Below are 16,872 nucleotides of genomic sequence, written 5' to 3'. Positions count from 1 at the left end.
TGCCCTGGTTAGTGCTAAGGCTCAGCAGTGCTGCCCCCCGCACTGCGTCTGTGCTACCAAGGCAAGTGCCAACGGAGTGAAAACGGCAAACAACATCTTAGCATTATTATGAAAAACATTTTGTTAAATTGGAAACGCCCTGAAAGGATCTCAAGGATCCCAGGAGTCTGTAGACCAAACTCTGAAAATCTCTTCTTTAGGATAACTCCCTAGAAAAGTATTTTATTTCAATCATTACTGTTTTATTTTTGACCCAGCCTGAGTGATTGCTTAATGGGTATTTAATCCCTTTACTTGTCTAAACTATTTGGTTCCATTTATATGACCTTAAATTTAAGATATTTAATGTTTCCTTGTTTTTCTTTATTATTTTTAAAAGATTTTGTTTATTATTGTTTTTTAGAGAGAGGGAAAGGGAAGGAGAAAGAGAGGGAGAGAAATACCAATGTGTGGTTGCCCCTCACGTGTGCCCCACTGGGGACCTGGCCTGTAACCGAGGCATGTGCCCTGACTGGGAATCGAACTGGCAATCCTTTGGTTCCCAGCTCACACTCAATCCACTGAGCTACATCAGCCAGGGCTTTCTTTATTCTTTTTAAAATTGATATGGTAATACTTCCACATGATATAATATTTAAGCAGTACCAAAGGACAATATGTGAAAAGGAAGTCTCCTTCCTGTCCCAGACCCCTGTGCTCCTTTCCAGAAGCAAACACTATCAGCACACTGGGAGCCTGCACCTTAGTAACACACACAGATCCACTTCACTTACTTGTAAAGCCTGTGATATAAATTGCCAAAACACTCTCTAGGTTGTCTCAGTTCACCTTCTAACCTGCAGTATAAAAATACCTATTTGCTCATATTTTCCACCCGAAGAGGTATTATTTTTAAAATGAATTGTCTTCTGTTTAATTTGCATTTCTTTGAATTCTAATTACACTGAACATTCTTTCATTGTCTTAATGGGGTTCTTTTCCCCCTATTTTTGTGAGCTACCTCTTTATACCCTTTGCCCATTTCTCTGCTGGGGGTGGTGATATCTGTCTTTCTGTTAATAATGTGTAAGTGTTTCTATGACAAGGATAATAGTTATCCTTTGTGTTAAATGTCAGTATTTTGTCCAGTTTACCAACATTTAGTTTTTACTAAAAATGTGACCATGCGTCATATAATAATACCATAGATGGAAAGGGGTATAAGAGCATCGGATCAACCAAACCCTTTCAATTCACAGATGTGTGCGCTGAGCAAACTGGAGACATGACTTGCCCAAGATAAGAAGTTACTAAAAAGGTTTAGATGAAGATCCGGAGCTTACAACTCTTTCCTGGGTGGATGCACACACGACGCACCTGGATTCGAATGGGTCCTGCTTCTCCAGAGGTCGCACTCTCTTCTTTGTCACCGCCAGTTTAGTCAAGTCCACACTCTTCGTCTCCCCACTGCCGTAAGTGAACTCCAGGACGCTGTTCCACTCCCCCTGCACTCTGCACACCACAGTGTTGGTAGTGTTGTGCTTCACTTCGCCTGTAACCCTGGAAGCACGCAGAAAAAAGACGTGCTGTTATAAATTGATACTGTTTTTTCCTTCAGATTCTGAAACCCAAGAACGTACTTTGTGAATTCTTTAAATTAGCTCACTTTAATCTGTCAGTGCCAAAGTCAGACTGTAAATTCATGTTGACTTCCTAGTAATTTTTTCAAATAACATCAACTTTAGTCTTTAGAAGAAACACCGGGAATCAAGGTGGAGACTCAATTATCATAAATGATTACAAACTGTGATCTTTAAAATGCTTGCTACAAAACTATTATAATATTACAACTAAATAGGAAAACAAAAAAATTAACATTTATTTTTATCATGGAAAATGTTACAATATCTAACTTTTGAAAACTAGTCTTCTATTTATTGAAAAGTTTGGAGTCCCTATTTTGAAGTTCTGGCTATATCAATTTTGCATAAAATTACATAAGCCTAATTAAAAAAAATTTATTTATTTATCTTTAGAAGGGAAGGGAAGGGGAAGAAGAGAAGGAGAGAAATGTTGATGTATGGTTGCTTCTGGTGCATCCCCTGCTGGGAACTGGCCCCTGCTGGGAATTGGCCTGCAACCCAGGCATGTGCCCCAACGGGGAATTGAACTGCGATCTTTTGGTTCTCAGGCCCATGCTCAATCCACTGAGCTACCCTAATTTTAAATTAATATAGAAAACAGACAAATCAATAAACAGTAGAAGAACAGAAAAGATACATTAAATATTTAAAAATTCTCTTGACAAATAAAAAAATTTAAAGAACACTGGTATACGCAAATCATTATCAACACAGAACTCAAACACTACTGTTGTTGCAAGTTTAACAGAGTTAATTATCTGGCTGGTTTATTAACTGATAGGATGCAGTTCAAATGAAGGCAGGAATACGAACAGGTCTAATTATTTCTAACGAAGTATTTTATGTTCACTGAAGGACACAAATAACAACAGGGTCAGATTGAACAGACAGACATTCAGGACTCAGAGAACAGGGGTAGTTTAGGGTCTAATCAGCGTGCTGAGATTATGGTTTATCTGGAGTCACAAGGGAATGCAGAAAGACCAATCCCGAAGGTAACAGCTCAAGAATAATACTAAGTAGCATTTTTCGGGTATAAGCCAAGTGCCTGGCATAGGTGAGTTTAGGAAGTGCACAGTTTTTAGTCAGGGGAAGTCAGTGGTCCACAAACTCAGAGCTCAAGATAGAGAGGTGTAGGCGCCAATAAGCAAATGATCAATGAACCAGATCTTAAAGACCAAGAGCAAACTAAACATCCAAGATCAAATGCTGGACGTAACTGTAGCTCAGTGGACACAAAGAGAACTTTGACTACAAGTCAGCTTGACTGCAGCAGCAGTGGAACCTCTGGATTACACTTCAAAGCACCTGAACATAAATAATAAGGGGTTTTGCCTGACTGAATGTTTCTGGTGATATCCATGTTTCTTCTCTGATCCCACTGGCCAACACTGTTCCCTTCCTTGAAAACTCAGCTCTAACTAATCAGGATTATGAGGTGATAACACTGAACACTTATCTCTTCCCTTCTCCACTCACACATACTGGCAACTCTATTCTGAGAACTGAGGAACAACAGTTCATTCCTCACTTGATCTCTCTTTTACTGACAAAGCACAATCTCTCAAGTTATTATTATTTCCTTCACAAGTCTCCCCGCTTAACAAATACCAAGCCCTCCTCCCTGTTCCTATTGGGTTATGGGGTCCCTGCTGCTTAGTGCAGTAACACAGCAAGAGTAGCACGAAGAGAGCTGGGGGAGGGAACAAGAATCACGCATATTACACACAGGCCATAAGGAACTTGCAAAAGGAGCTTAAAGAGAAAGAAGGGCCCCACCTCATCTTGCTTATAACAATTCTTTGTAACAGTCTAGTAGAGGGTTGGCAAAATTCTTTTATAAAGGACCAGATAATAAGTACTTTAGGATTTGTGGGCCAGACTGTCTCTGTCACAGCTACTCCTGTCACTGTAGCACGAAAGCAATCATAAATAAAAAGTAAATGAATATCTAAATATCTAAAGCATTTAGATCTCAACCAGGTAGCAGTAAATGACATTGAATACATTGTCCTTAAGGCACTTACCAAAGAGCTAAAATTTTTAAAAGATTTTATTCATTTATCTTTAGAGGGGAAGGGAAGGAAAGAAGGAGAGAAATATCAATGTACGGTTGCCTCTCATGGGTCCCCTGCTGGGAACTGGCCGGCAACCCAGGCATATGCCCTGAATGGGAATCGCAGGCTTGCGCTCAATCCGAGCTACGCCAGCCAGGGCAAAAAAGGCAAATCTTAAGCTGTCATCCTACTCATCTCTAAAGTGAGAATAACTGTTAATTGATGAAGGCATTTGCTCTCTCACTTTCTAAAACCTGACATTAGGTTGGCTTTTTTTAACATTGTGCAGACTTTGTCTCTATAGCTATTTGGAATACCAAAATCACTTGACTATATGAATTTGGCTTCATTATAGAAAGCTTCTAATAAATGAAAGTTAAGATTTTAAAAAAAGATTTTATTTATTTATTTATTGTTAGACAGAGGGGAAAGGAAGGAGAAAGAGAGGGAAACATCAATGTGTGGTTGCCTCTCTCATACCCCCTACTGGGACCCAACCTGCCACCCAGGTATGTGCCCTGACTGGGAATCGAACAGGAGACCCTTTTGTTTGCAGGCTGGTGCTCAATCCATTGAACCATACCAGCCAGGACTGAAAGTTAAAAATTTACCTTTGGATTTTATTGATGTATACATAAGAAATATTCACATGAAGGCTAGATATATTTTATGCAAAACTACTAAAGAAGACATTGTTATGTTACTCAACGCCACTATATAAGGATACCTGCAACAAATCCCTGTAGAATTTAACAGCAGGGAAATAGTTCATCTCTCTTGAAAAAGTGATAGGCTTCTTTTATCAGACAATGAGAAGTATGTTGAGCTTCATGCTTCTTTCTTTTTTTTTTTTTACTTTAACACAACAGTCAGAATTAAATTTTATTTTTAGGAATAATAATTCCTAATCCCAGCTTCACCATATTGTTCTTTTCCATCATTATGGTTATTATAATAAGACTTTATTTTCAATTCTCTATATGAGTTATTCCTAAAAGTTTACACATGCTTTCCAAAGATATGGTCCTGGACTCCGATATTAGACTAAAAGTTTCTCCAAGGCAGAGATGGTCTTTTTCCTTCTGTGTATCTCCAGTATGCAGAAAAGTGTGTTACTAAGCAGACGGTTAACATAATCTTAATGACATTATACCACTCTGTATATAAGATGATCATCCCAAAGTGAGTGTGAAAAATGGGACCATGAGATCTACAAGAGCATGAGGATCAGCTAAGTAGGTTTGCTTGGCTGCATCAGAGATAGTTGTGGAAAATGAGGGCGTAAGAGAAGACAAGAGGAAGATAATGTATTTCTACCCAATGCAGTCAGTAGATAATGTGTCTGTTTTGGCTGCAGATAGCAGGTTAAATAAAACACTAAGCTATGTCTAGGGAGGAAGGCATGGCCATTAATAAAGGAATGAAAAGTTTTAGTTATAATATTCTGTAAAATCAAGGAAGAAAAGATGCAAAATAGGGAAATCTTTCTACTATGAATCTTTTCAATAAGAAATTAGGTGAAACCACTTGTCTTAAGGGAGATTTGAATGAAATAAAGGAGTGAGCCAAAAGTATCTCTCAAGATATTATGTTAAGGAAAAGTGTTATACTTCCAAGTGATGAAAAGATCCAATGACTGTGGGCTTGTGGATAGGTAGAGCATGCAAGGAGAAAAGAAGCTAATTTAAGTAAGAAATTCCAAGAAATAAGATGGGAAATATAATGACTGATCACTAACAAAAATGAGATATGTATCTGAAATTATTACAAATCTTTAAAAATCAAATTACAAAAACCAGATGTAAAAGACAGGAAGGCTTTTGGATGTTCCCTCTTAGTAACCCAGACCCCAAGAGAGGAGAAACTCTAGTCACGTGGGAAGGCCACCTGTAGGCCCTTTGCTGACAGCCCAGCTGAGCTCCTGGTCAGCAGCCAGATCTACTGCTTCCCGTATGAGTGGCCATCTTGGATATCCAGCTGGGTCAAGCCCTTCGTTTGAAGCCCCAACCAAAATCCAACTACAACCACATGAAATATGCCATGTGAGAGAATCACTCAGCTGAGTCTAATCAATCCATAGAATTATGACAGATAATAATGAATTATGTTTTAAGCATATTTTAGAAAAGTTTATTACCAGCAGTAGATAACCAAGACATCATCCAAAGTTATCTTAGCCCTGACTAGTGTGGCTCAGTTGGTGGGGCATCATCCTGGAAAGGGAAATGAAAGGTCGCTGGTTTGAATCCTGGTCAGGGCACATGCCTGGGTTATACATCTGGCCCCTGGATGGGGCATATATGAGAGGGAACCAATCGACATCTCTCTCTCTCACGTCAGTGTTACTCTCCCTTTTTTCCCTCCCTTCCCCTCTTTTAAAAATAAATAAATAAAACCTTAAAAAAAACCCCAAAGTTATCTTAGATGCCTCTTCCATATCCAGCCAATCATTTCTTTTAAAAAGTTACTGATTTTTAGAGAGAGAAAAAAGGAAAGAGAAACATTGATTTGTTGTTCCACTTATTGATGCATTCATTGGTTGACTCCTGTATGTGCCCTGACCAGGGATTGAACTTAAAAACTTGCTGTACTAGGACAAAGCTCTAACCAACTGAGCTACCCAGCCAGGGCCTCAATTACTTCTTAAAGTCTGTCAATCCTGAATCTTTAACTGGTCTCCTAACTTTTAATATTCCCTTATTAAAGGGATAAAAGGGGCACCTCCCTGCCCCTAACCCAATCTTTGCTGCCAGACTGATCTTTTTAATTTTCCTTATTTTTTAAGATTTTATTTGTTCATTTTTAGAGAGAGAGGAAGGAAAGGAGAAAGAGGGGGAGAGAAACATCAACGTGAGGCTGTGTATCATAAGCCTCCAACTGGAGATCTGGCTGGCAACCCAGGCATGCGCCCTGACTGGAATCGAACGGGCGACCCTTTGGTTCACAGGCCAACACTCAATCCACTGAACCACACCAGCCAGGGCAGACTGATCTTTTTTAAAATAAAGATTTAAAATATATCGCTTTCAGATACAGCATTGCTTCAATTGTATTCTTGTCAAAATATATTATTACCTGAATCTAATTTTAAAAAATAGCAGACAAACTTAAATTGAGAGGCATTCTGTAAAATTATTGGCCTGTAAGCTTTAAAAATGTCAATGTCATCAGTGGCAAAGAAAGGCTGAGGGACTGTTGCAGGTTCAAGGAGACTAAAGGGGCAGAAAAGTAAAATGTGATGCATGATCTTGGGTCAGGAGAAAAAAACACTGCCGGTACTGGGTACGACTGACAAAAATTTACTATGAATTATACATTAGATAATAATATTGCATCAATGTTAAGTTTCCTGAATTTGATAACTGTTCTGTGACTGTATGACAGAATTTCCTTATTCTTACAAAATTCAGGCTAAAATATTTGGGGGCAAAGTGTCATGACATCTTTAACTCTCAGATGGTTCAGGACCAATAATCACAACAACAGTGATAAAGTGTGTGATCTAGATCAATGGTACATGATAGTTTTGACAACTCTTCTGTGTTTGAATTATTGTAAAAGATAAAAATAAAATAAATAAAATGTATCACTTTCATGCTTAAAAGCTTAATTGGCTCCCTTCAGAATACAGATCAAATTTGTAATAAAAAAATCGTTGAAGATAATATAAGAATGTTAAATCAATTATAAAAGGCAGCTTGAACTTACCCTATCCTTTTAATTTATTTTTTTAAAGCTTTTAAAAATTTATCTTTAGAGGGGAAGGGAAGGAGAGAAGGAGAGAAATATCAATGTATGGTTGCCTCTCGTGTGTCCCCTGCTGGGAACTGGCCTGCAACCCAGGCATGTGCCCTGACTGGGAATCGAATCTCGATGGTGTGGTTTGTAGGCCCGCGCTCAATCCACTGAGCTACACCAGCCAGGGCTACCCTATCCTTTTAAAACCTCTAAAACTCTTAAAATAGATTTTGTCTCAAGAAAACTGTGGATAGAAAGTGGTTAAATAAAGGAAACCCTTCGTTTTTTAATAAAAAGGTCTGTGTAAACTATGTCAGGAGAGAAAACGCATCATAGAATTGGCCACCTTCTCTCCCATCGGGCTACCTCATCCCGCTCCCTCGGCCTTGCACAGGCTCTCCACACCTTTGGAGATCCAACAATGGACAGGCCTCAGGCTCCTCACCACATTTCCACTTTGCTTCCCCAGCAGGGATTACAGAGTGTGCCAGAGGTCAGCGGAGTTCCCAGCAGTGCTGACAGAGGACGCCCACAGACATGGTTATGTACCACATCAGGAAGACTGAGCATCACAGAGACTTAAACAAAGTGGTGACACTGGAGAAGGTCAGTAACCTAGTCTCAATGAGGCATCAACTCTGAAAAACAAATATAATTTCCCTGTTGGAGCAAAAAGAAGATTGATGAAGGGAAGAATGAGGATATCCCAAAGGCACAAGTCTATGTACCGAGGAGAAACTTAAAAACAAGAGGAATTTTCTATGCAGGATATTTGCAGCCAGCAACTATCTAAATATCATAGCAGTGGTGAGATTTGGGAGAAGAATTCTGACTCTCCTCATTAAGGTAGTCTTTGCAATATAATAAATTATAGTTTGTATTTATTATTATAATTCAAGGCAAGATAAAGCACTAGTTCAGGAAAAAGGGTTGCATATTTTACATTTGGGGATAAAATTAACCTGTGCTCAAAACTATAATCTGAGTTGTTATAAAGAGAGACTTGCATAAATGTAATTCATATATCAGTATTTGAAACATAGTTAAGACAGAATTTAATCAGAATAACTATATATAGTTAGTTTAGCTGTTACAAAAGAAAATTCTGACCATACAAGAGAGGTACCACTATGCGTACTAAATCTGGAATAAGGTTTTAACTGAAGAGTATCAGAGAATTCATACGTACAAAGAGAAGCCCCTTATTCCTTCTCAGTAGCAAAGATTTAATACTGGAAATGAACACTCTGAATTGCAATGAATATGGAAAAGCTTCCACTCATGGCTCAACATTAGCTCAACATGTGGGTGGAATACGAGATATCCTTAAAAAGAATTTGATCTCTTAACAAACCCAAGGAAGTTCACAGAGGAGAAAAACCTTATGACAAATAATAGTTTCAAAATATTCTACAGTCATTAGTTACTCACCTGTGGGAGAACTTACACTGGAGAAAAACTATTAATTTCATACCTTAAATGGCACAAGAGAAAACACACTGAAGAAAAATCATATGAAACCCTGACTGGTGTGGCGCAGTTAGTTGTGCATTGTTCCACAAAGCAAAAGGTCACCAGTTTGATTCCCAGTCAGGGCACATGCCTAGGTTGTGGGTTTGGTCCCTGGTCGGGCGCAAGGGAGAGGCAACTGGTTGATGTTTCTCTCTCACACTGATGTTTCTCTCCCTCTCTTCCCCTGTCTCTAAAAATAAATAAAATGTTATAAAAATCATATGAAGGCCAATATTATGAGGCAGCTCTCCACGATCATTTTCTCCTTAACGTGAAAGAATCCATACTAAAAACACTGTGCGCGTGTGCTCTATGTGGGAAGGCCTTTAGTCAACACTCAACTCGGGCAACACAAGACAATTCCCACCAGAGAAAACCCCTCTAAGTACACAACAGTAATTGCGGATGAGACTTCAGCCAGAGCTCTTCCTTTTTCAACAGCAGATAATTCATATTGATTCAACAGATGTTTAGTCAGTGTGGGAGAGTATTTGACCAAAGTTTTAGCCTTGAGGCTAAAACAGGAAAATTTATACACTAGAGGAACCCTAAAACTGTAAGAAATATAGTCAAGGCCTCAGCCAGGGTTTTACTTTAATTGGCATCAGAAAACTCCTGGAGGAAAATACTATTTCTGTAATCAAATGGAAGGGCCTTTAGCTGGAGCTCTTGCCTTACTGTACACAGACCATTCATATTGCAGAGAAATACTATACATGTAACAAATGTGAAGAAGTCTAACAGGAAAAAGTCTCTCTTTTTAAAAATCCTCATTGGAGGATATGTATATTGATTTTGGAAAGAGGGTAAGGAAGTGAGAGAGAAAAATGATGTGAGAGAAAAACATCAATCAGTTGCCTCCCATATGCTCCCCAACCAAGGACAGAACCCACAACCTAGGTGCGTGCCCTGATAGGGGATTGAGCCTGTAACCTTTTCCTGTGTGGGACTCTAGCTGATTGAATCACATGACAGGGTAGATCTGTCACCATTTAAAAATCTAGGTCGCAATTTCCAGAATGCCCTGCAACATGAAATATTTTTTTAAAAAAACATGAATAAAAATTCAACCCTACTTCACATAAAACAAAGCAGAAAAAAATATCAGTTATAATAAAAACAGATAGAATAAGAGTCATGTATCATTAAAATGTACTTACCGGTGCAGTTTGCCACCATAAAATGGCTTGGTATGAAAAGTGATGCTGGCTGAATACCCAGTTTTCACACAGTTGATACTGACTTTGCCACCCAGTTCTACCCAAGGAACAGTCAAAATTGACCGGGCATATGCACACGGCAGAGAAAACGTATACTCTTCTCCATGCTCCAGGAGACTAAGGATACCTGAATGTAAAAACATGAAAGTTGTCAGTATTTTTAAAAGACAGCTATGAAATAATCCATATTATGTTTTCTCCAGTCTAGTGAATAAACATAATAACTTTGCTTAATTTTCATTCAGCTTTGGATGAAACTGGCTTCACTTACAATTGTATTTGACACCAATTCCTGATCACAGTGAACCAAGGTTACTTCCACCATGACCTTACTATTTCTGTGAAGCTCATGAAACCAGAAAATGTTACAGTGGAAATAGTTCAAGAGTCCCCTTTAATGATCCTAAAAATAAAATGAAACCTTCAGTCAGAGTAAAATGCCATGCTATACTTCATTATGCTTAGGCCTGATCATTACTAATTACTAAAAGTTATTACTTTTTCAGTGGGTTGGAAATAACTAATTGTTTAATGTTGTGCAGGTATAGAAGTTAATCTCAGACAGTATGATGAAAAGTTAATTTCAGATGGTATGATAAAGTGTTCTTCTTTCAATTTTATGTATATTTAGGAAAAAAAGTAATTTTATGACAATACTGTGGTCATCAAAATTCTGTTTCCCAAATTCTGAAACATTTATGGTAAAGTTACAAGAGATGTAAGTGGTAGTTTTCAAAAAAGTATTTTTCTAATGGGGCTCGTTACATATTAAGTGACGCTGTATTCAAGATAGTTTTAAAAAACATATAAAAAGGGAATTACATTAATGAATAATTGATTTATACTAAATAATCAGAGACTCTAAGGAGACCTGAGCTCTATTATTAACCTTAGCTTATTACCTAGTTACCATCAAAACAAATACAGAATTGGGTGCGTATCATTGGTCTGCACTGTCCCGGTGCCTCTCCCTCAATGAATGTTCACTAAGCACTCTGTTCTTCATATTCACAAATAAGGGCAAAAGTTGTAATAAATATTTTAATACAGTTAATTTTTAGGATAACAAATACACAAACTGCAATTTTATACAGTCTACAGTAGGAATGCCAGTGATTTTCTGGTACTGCCCTTAGGAGTCTTCACAAAGGGCAACAATACATCTAGAATTATTGAGCCATTTCATAAGCAACATGGTTCTGGCTATAATATACATTTAATTGGAGATGTCAGAAAACATGGATAACATACTTGGGTATACTTCAAGTGTTTAATAATGACTTGATTAAGTTGAAACAGAAACATTTAAAAATGTATTTTTCAAAAATCATTTAAAAATGTATCTCTAAAAATATGATATTATAAATGAGATTTATAATCTTTAATTTCTAAGAATATATTTAACATAAGTAACATAAACTATAAAATTTAAGATCTGAAGAAATATACAACCTGTTTTGAATATATGTGATAATGTACTAGTAAAAAAACTGAGATTCAAAAAATTCTAAAATTTCGTTTATTTATTTAATTGAACAGAATTTCCCTCAACTATAAAATAAAAAACATGGCTACTAATAGGAGCAAAATGAAATGTCGTTAAGTCCCAGTTCCTGATGACTTAATTTACTTTCTGTTGAGAGTACCTATAACAATCTAATTTGTAAAAGGCAATTCATGAATATATAATTAGGACTTAAATAATGAAAAAATTAACTATTATGTACCTCCTCAATGATTAATGCATGAATAACATATTAATGTTTTTCCTCATTTCTTGAGGTATTTCCTTTCTTGGAGAGGGAGAGGCTACCGTTATCAGACCCCGTCTGTTACACGAGCTGATAAGAGTGGCCGTCCCAGCGGACACTGTGCCAAGGCACGAGGCTGTGCGCCTCCTTCTGGCTCTGCCTTTCTCAACCTCTATGACCCCAGGCATGTCCCATCGCCTCTAGACTTCAGCTTTTTCATCTATAAGAGAAATAAATTGATTTATGAAGAGCTCAGGGCTAATGTTAAAAGATTATATATGAAGGTGGCAAACTTTATTTTCAAACTAATAAAATATTTTCTAATGTTATAAACTTTTGATGAGTTTGAAACATTATCTGGAAACTGGTAAGACTCATACTTAAGACAGACGTTAAAAATAGGGAAAAATTGGAAAGGGAGATAAATTATTTTCTTCACAGCTATAGTAACACAATCTTAAAATGTCCGAGTTGTAGGCTTAATTAACTACGTCACGCTTACAATGTTAAGATTACATTCAGAACAAATTACTCTACATACAATAGTACTCCTTTAACATTAAAATGGTATTTTTTCCTGCCATTATACAGGGTGGGGCAAAAGTAGGTTTACAGTTGTGAGTATGTATATATAACACAGAGCTTACTCCTGTATGATTATTTGCTGCCTTATTTTCCATACAAACAACCGTAAACCTACTTTTGCCCAACCCTGCAGTTGCATTAACTCTGCAATGATTTCTGTGGAAGCTTTTTGTTGTTGTTGTTAACTGATTGTTTTTTTTGTGTGTTCTAGGCTAAATAACACTATTTCCTCAAATTATTTTTTATAATCTTTTGCTGAAGTAAAATTAATGTTTAGCAATATATTTTAAGATATTCTATGGTTATCTCCACATAAACACATTTATAAGAAATATAAAAGATGTAGATTTGCCTACAGGTTATTTCTTGAATGCTTTTTGTAATAATAAAAACATATGATTTAAAGATTATCAGTGACATGAGAAAAATTAACATTTAAGCCAAAAATAGGACAAAAAACTGTACAGACAGAATCACCACTAATTTTATAAAACTAAAAGTATGAACATACATGCAGAAAAAAAAAATATGAGCTAAATTTATCAATCTCTTGATAGAGGGACTAGAGATGCTTTTATTTTCTCTTCGATACTCAAAATTCCAAGTTTTCCAAATTTTCTACAATAAAACATACTTTACATTTAAAATCAGAAAAAAAATTATGGAAAAAGAGAATTTGCATTTTTCCATAGATACAGCCCTTCCCCCCACAGCATTCTAGAACATACTAGGTACTTGGGGGGAAAAAGTAGTAGATATAACATTTCAAATTTATAATTAATATTTATCTAGTTTCCCAAATTTTAAGATTGAAGTTGGATGTTAAAAATTGGAAAAAAGTGAATAAATAAATAAAAATTGGAAAACAGTTCTTTCACTTACCTTCTCCAACCATTGTCACGCCTATTGACATGCCTAAGAATTTGCTCTTAGTCCATACGTGCGCATTTACACACATCTTCCTCTCTGCACATTCTGCATAAAATCCTGATACTGGAGGATGATGAGAAACTTGCTCAGCAACAAATCTGACTGTGTAATAGTCTGGTCCCACCTTGCTCAAAGCCTCGTCTGAGAGAGGACCATGATTTGAGATTGCCTGCATGGAAGAGTTGCTAGTAACACTGGATGGTACTTCGCTTTTCAGCATCTTCCAGGAACAGTGAAATGTTTCTCCAATGATAGGATTGTATGGTTTCTTAGCAATGGCTCCCTTACGGCCTTCATGAAACGAGGTAAGGTAGTACTCAACAAAACGAATCATTCTGTCTTCAGCTGTGGCTCCATCAGTGATGGCTATAAAGAGGTCTGGATGAGACATAAAGTCTGCATACATTTCCAGCAAGGAACGCTTCTCCAGGATAAATGTAGGAAGTACCACCTAAAACAATAACAACAAAACAAAATAAAGAGAGAAATTTTAATCCAATGTAGACAATTATTTTTCTCTCAGGAACATTCATTCTATTGGTTCTCAACCTGCGCTCAATCCACTGAGCCACGCCAGCCAGGGCAGAAACATTCATTCTAGATGGATATTAAAAACAAAGTCACAAAGGAAAAGTACTTAGGCTCATTAAAAAAAAAAACATTTTTTACTAACTATACACAAAAATTTTTTAAAAGTATGCTTAAAAGGAAACAAAAGCCTTCCCAACTGGAAAGAAAAGAAGAGAAAAAAGAGGACCAGCAAGTCCAATAGCCAGGTAATAAACGTCTCAGAGAGAACAGGAAAAAAATGGAGAAGATTTCCAATGAAATAACTCAAGATTTCAGAGAACTGGAAAATATGGGTTGTAATACTGGAAAGGGCCACCAAGTGCCCAGAGACAGTGGATAAAAAAACCCCTATACCAAGATAGTCACTGCTGTCTGGATCAGCTGTAGACACTCATTTCACCTATAGCCGTTTTGGGCTTCAATCTACTGCTGGGAGCAGGAGGCAGGTCATGGTTGGCTCAGAAGCACAGAATACGGAGCAGCTCACTCCCTCCGCCTACATTCCTGCTGGAGGTTCAGTACCTGGCTCACACCGAATGCTTAAGTCTGTTACCTAAATATTTCACAGAACTCATTTAAACTTAGCCTTGTGATTTTTTCAGAAAGGGCTCTTCTAAACTTTCTCGATAATTTATAAAAAGCCAGAGAGACTGTTTAGTTTATCTTCTGGGAGCCTTCTTATTTGAATGGCAATGTAGCCCTTTCCTTACACAGTTAAGCTTGTACTGGCTTAGTACACTTTTTTCTAAAGTAAGTAACACTGTTGCAGGGTACATATATACAGTAGGTGGTAAAACTATAAAGGAAAGTAGGGTGATTACCACAAAAAGTCAAGTAAGTGGTTGCACCTGGAAGAAAGTAGGCATCTACAATCAGGAGCTGCATGCCAAGAGTTTCCAAGTCTGGCAGCGTTCTAGTACTTAACCTGAGTTGTGGGTACATGGGTACTCATTTTACCACTGTTCTTTGAAATGTTTGTATGCATTCTATTTAGTCTTTGGTGCACATAATACGTTTCTCAAAGAAAAGATATCTGAGAAAAGGAAATGTAATGAAATTAGATACAAACTATAATTATACGAAGACAGACTGGAAGTGAATCTCAGAAAATGAGAGTTATGTTGTTAAGGTGATTAAATTATAGATTTTTTTCCTTTTATTTTCCAAAACTTTCTGTGATGTGTTTAATCATACTACATTCATAATATTATTTAAAAAGGAACGAAATAAACAGTGGGGAAAATGCGCGTTACTTATTTGCCACATGCATGCACCTTCCTTGTCGCTGCAGTGCCAGCACCCGGCGGTGTTTTGGAACACGAGAGGGGCTCAGTAAGTGTTTGCTGTGTCAGTGTTGTAGACAGGAGGTGGAGGCGACTGCAGTTTAGTCACCAGGTTCTTGAATGTCGTTTGAAAATAAAAATAATTAAAAATACAATAAAAATTAAACATGTTATGTGAAAATGTTTCTAATTTCTGACTGGTTAATGTTAGTGATTTTATATATACAACTCTTTAATTAACAAGGCACACACAAATGTGGGGAAACTGTATAATGTACAGTTACTCATGCCAAGAGAGCACTTTACCATCTGGATTACTATCACAGCACATTCTTTTCAAATGTTCTTATGCCTCATAAACTTGAACACTGTACTATTATGCCTTATAAGCCTAAATCTACTAAGGGGCAGCAAATATCATAATAACCAAACAAATCCCTGGTATGATTATCCATTATAACTAATTTTAGAACTAACAGTCTTTTCTGAACCACTAACATGAAACTATTTCTAGAATAGAAATGATACCCAGTTGAAATATTAAGGTTAGATGAAAGGTTAATAGATTTCTTTATTAATTTCTAAAATGCTTGCTTCTTAGTAGGCTATTTATTCAATCCATCTATTTATTTTTAAGGCTCTAAGTGGCTTTAATAAAGCCAGTTATTATGGATTGAAGCCAGGTGTGTATAGCCAGTGGATTCATACTCGAATCAGGCAGCATCCCATCTAGCACCTAGAAGTGTGCTCCCCAATCCACTTACTTTTAAATCCTCTTATAAATCACTGTGAGTCTGGGTAATAAAGAAATGTGTGCTTTTAAAAAATTTATTTTAAAATGCTTCTAAGTGAATGTAAAAGGCAAATGCTTTTTATTCAAATTATATTTTCAGAGGAATAACTCATTATAATTAAACAGCCTTTTATCCTACACTTTCACTATCTTCACTGGCATCAAAAACCGCAATTTGAAATACACTTCCTAAAATCACCTTTGAAATGCCATACTAATACAAAGTGTCAGTAGTAACTCAAAGTACATAATCCCACAGTAGTAAATATTTGACAATTTCAGGTTTTAACCCTGATTGTCTTTTAAAATTGTCATAGATTAATTGTTAAATATGAATTAAGGAATGCTACTTAAATAAACTGGGAATTAAGAAGACTGACCTAAAATTTCACACTATAGATCATGTACATATGATCTTTAATGTATATATGAGCCACATTGGGGTCTTATTAAAACGCAGATTCTGGTCCTCTAATCTGAGGTTGGGGCTTGGACTCTGCATTTCTAACACATTCTCAGTTAACGGTGATTCTACTGGTCTTCGAACCGTCTCCCCTGCTGCCCTGCCTGAGTCTCACTGAGGTGTAGCTGACAAAACTGTAAAGCACACACTGGTGATATAATGTGCACACATGGTGTTGAAAGGGTTCCCACCACTTATATGATTCAGGCAGAGTCTGCAAACTCCGGCCTTTGGGCCAAATCCAGCCTGTTTTTGTAAAGAAAGCTTTGTTGAAACATGGCCACGCCTAATCCAACATGCTACCTGTGGCTACTTTCATACTACGAAAGCAGATTTGAGTAGTTCCAA

The 16,872-nt window shown here is 37.0% G+C and overlaps 1 protein-coding gene across 1 annotated transcript in view; it reads right to left on the bottom strand.

The window, feature by feature from the left end:
* The window catches only part of OSBPL11 (oxysterol binding protein like 11), a 100,439-nt gene that overhangs the window by 9,942 nt on the left and 73,625 nt on the right, over positions 1 to 16,872 (bottom strand). The window contains exons 9-11 of the mRNA XM_037131985.2: positions 13,368 to 13,866; positions 10,090 to 10,276; positions 1,357 to 1,539 (exon numbers count right to left, since the gene is read on the bottom strand). Coding sequence (XP_036987880.2) covers positions 1,357 to 1,539; positions 10,090 to 10,276; positions 13,368 to 13,866 — 869 coding nt within the window. The remainder of the gene's footprint in view (positions 1 to 1,356; positions 1,540 to 10,089; positions 10,277 to 13,367; positions 13,867 to 16,872) is intronic.

Source organism: Artibeus jamaicensis, unplaced genomic scaffold (genome assembly GCF_021234435.1).
Source record: "Artibeus jamaicensis isolate MK-2021 breed Jamaican fruit bat unplaced genomic scaffold, CSHL_Jam_final contig_793, whole genome shotgun sequence".
NCBI classification, from domain to species: domain Eukaryota; kingdom Metazoa; phylum Chordata; class Mammalia; order Chiroptera; family Phyllostomidae; genus Artibeus; species Artibeus jamaicensis.
The sequence above is the reverse complement of the archived record's forward strand: the minus strand, read 5'-3'. Positions and strand labels throughout refer to the sequence as shown.